This window comes from Phaethon lepturus, unplaced genomic scaffold, assembly GCF_000687285.1.
Source record: "Phaethon lepturus isolate BGI_N335 unplaced genomic scaffold, ASM68728v1 scaffold27727, whole genome shotgun sequence".
Taxonomy (NCBI): Eukaryota; Metazoa; Chordata; class Aves; order Phaethontiformes; family Phaethontidae; genus Phaethon; species Phaethon lepturus.
This window is the reverse complement of record NW_010551585.1, coordinates 17933-19745: the sequence shown is the minus strand read 5'-3', so window position 1 is coordinate 19745 and position 1813 is coordinate 17933. Positions and strand designations below refer to the sequence as shown.

At 59.4% G+C, this 1813-nt stretch overlaps 1 protein-coding gene across 1 annotated transcript in view; it reads left to right on the top strand.

Annotated features, from left to right (window-relative positions):
• Positions 1-514, top strand: part of DOK1 (docking protein 1, 62kDa (downstream of tyrosine kinase 1)) — a 3630-nt gene extending 3116 nt beyond the window's left edge. The window contains 2 exon segments of the mRNA XM_010290971.1: positions 7-416; positions 418-514. Of these exon segments, the coding sequence (XP_010289273.1) occupies positions 7-416; positions 418-514 (507 nt within the window).
• The last annotated feature ends 1299 nt before the right edge of the window (positions 515-1813 follow it).

The window sequence follows — 1813 nt, the reverse complement described above, 5'->3', positions numbered from 1 at the left end:
GTGCAGCTGCGGGGGCCGCTGTACTCGGGCACGTACAAGCAGGTCCGGGCCGAGGGATGCGGCCAGGCCCCCGCGGTGCCTGGGCGGAGGGAGCACATCTACGATGAGCCGGAGGGTCGCGCTCCCCGCTCCCTGCCCCCGCCCACCTGCATCTACGACGAAGCGCGGCCCCCCGGCGAGGCGCGCACCCAGGGCCACGATGGCAGGGGCGGCTACGAGTATCCCTACAACCCTAGTACTGACGACTACTCGGTACCCACCTTCCAGGCCAAGGCCAGGGGCCCCAAGCCAGTGCCCGCCCCCAAGCCTCAGGCAGCTTTTATCCCTAAAGGTGCCGAGAGGAGCGGAGACCCTGGCAGGCGGTGGGGCAACACTGCTCCTGAGAAGGCGGTCATCAAACCCAGCTTCAACAGCAGCCAGCCAGGTGGTGAGGCCCCAGCACGTGCAGAAGAAGGAGCAGTCTGTGGACGAGTGCAGCTTGTCGCCTGTCTACGAGGACTTAGGAGAGATATAGCGTGCTGCCGCTCTGTACCTGCCCAGGAGGGACTGGGGGCCCAGGCCCGTTCATGAGCAGTGCCAGCTCCTGTCCTCCACAGGTCCCAGGGGTGGCTTGGGGCTGGGGACCGTTCTGGTTCAGGTAGAGCCCCTCTTGCTCACCGATGCTGAGGGGCTGCGTTTCGCTGGAGGCCCTTTCCACAGCAAGAGAGCTGTGGCTGGTGCAGGTGCCAGCATGCTGCTCCGGCTCCGGAGCTGGCTCCGCTGCCGCCTCCTGATCTGCAGAGGGCTGGCTGCATTGCCCTGTGCCTCCTGCTCTGGCTCTGCTCTGGCTCCCTCCCTGACAGGGCTGCAGGGCTGGGATGCCTGTTGTGGTGCATGGAAGACTGCTTGCCATCAGTCTCCAAAAGTATTTTTATACAAAATTATTTTAATATTAAAATCTGTATGTCTCAGAATGAAACGTTTGCCTGTGGCGTGTCTGGGCTGTCAGGCGTACGGATGGGGAGATGCTGGCGCAGTGCTGCGGAGCAGGGCGGCCCGGCTGAGCAGCGTTCACATTTGTGTCTGTGCCAGAGCTGTTGAGCTAAGAGGAAACAACGAAGAAAAGCATGTGCCAGGTTCGGCTGTGGCTGGGCTGCCCTAAAGGCAGGAGAGTAAGCGATACGAGAGTCAGGCTTGCAGATACCTTTATGTGCTGATCAGGGCACAAAATGTTGTGATGGCCTGATCCCTCTGCTGATTTCCCCCTGCTCCCAGCCGCTCTCGAAAGGCCTGGGGTGGCCCAGTCTGGATCCTGTTAACTTCCGTGGCAAAAACTGTGATCCCTGCTGTGTGGTCTGATGCCAGGGGTTTGGCTGTGATTGCTGTGTGGCCAGCCTTGGGCAGAAGTCTATATAGGGGAGAAACAGGTTGTCCTTTTGGGGCTGGTAATGGTTTTGAGAGATTTTATGTCCCTCCTGTGCAGGGCTGGATCAGGCACCGTCAGTGGCCTGAATCTGGACAGGGCTACTGATGACTTCTGCAGGTTTACCAGCCTGCTGATGTAGACATCAGCAAAGCAGCCAGCTGACAAGCAGCACTGCGATGCACTTGTGCAGAGGACTAGGCATGTCTTCTGCAGCCCCAGCTCAGACCCAGGGAGCCACAATCATTGGGGAAGTCTGGAGGGTCAAGTTTATGTCCCCAGACAGGTGAGATGGTGACGAGGCAGTGAGCTCTGACTGGGCATTTGCCTGATGCCCAAGTTGCAGGGGGGAAACCTTAGTCCTGTAACAATAAAGCACAGCTATAGCCAGGACCAGTTTGTACCTGTTCT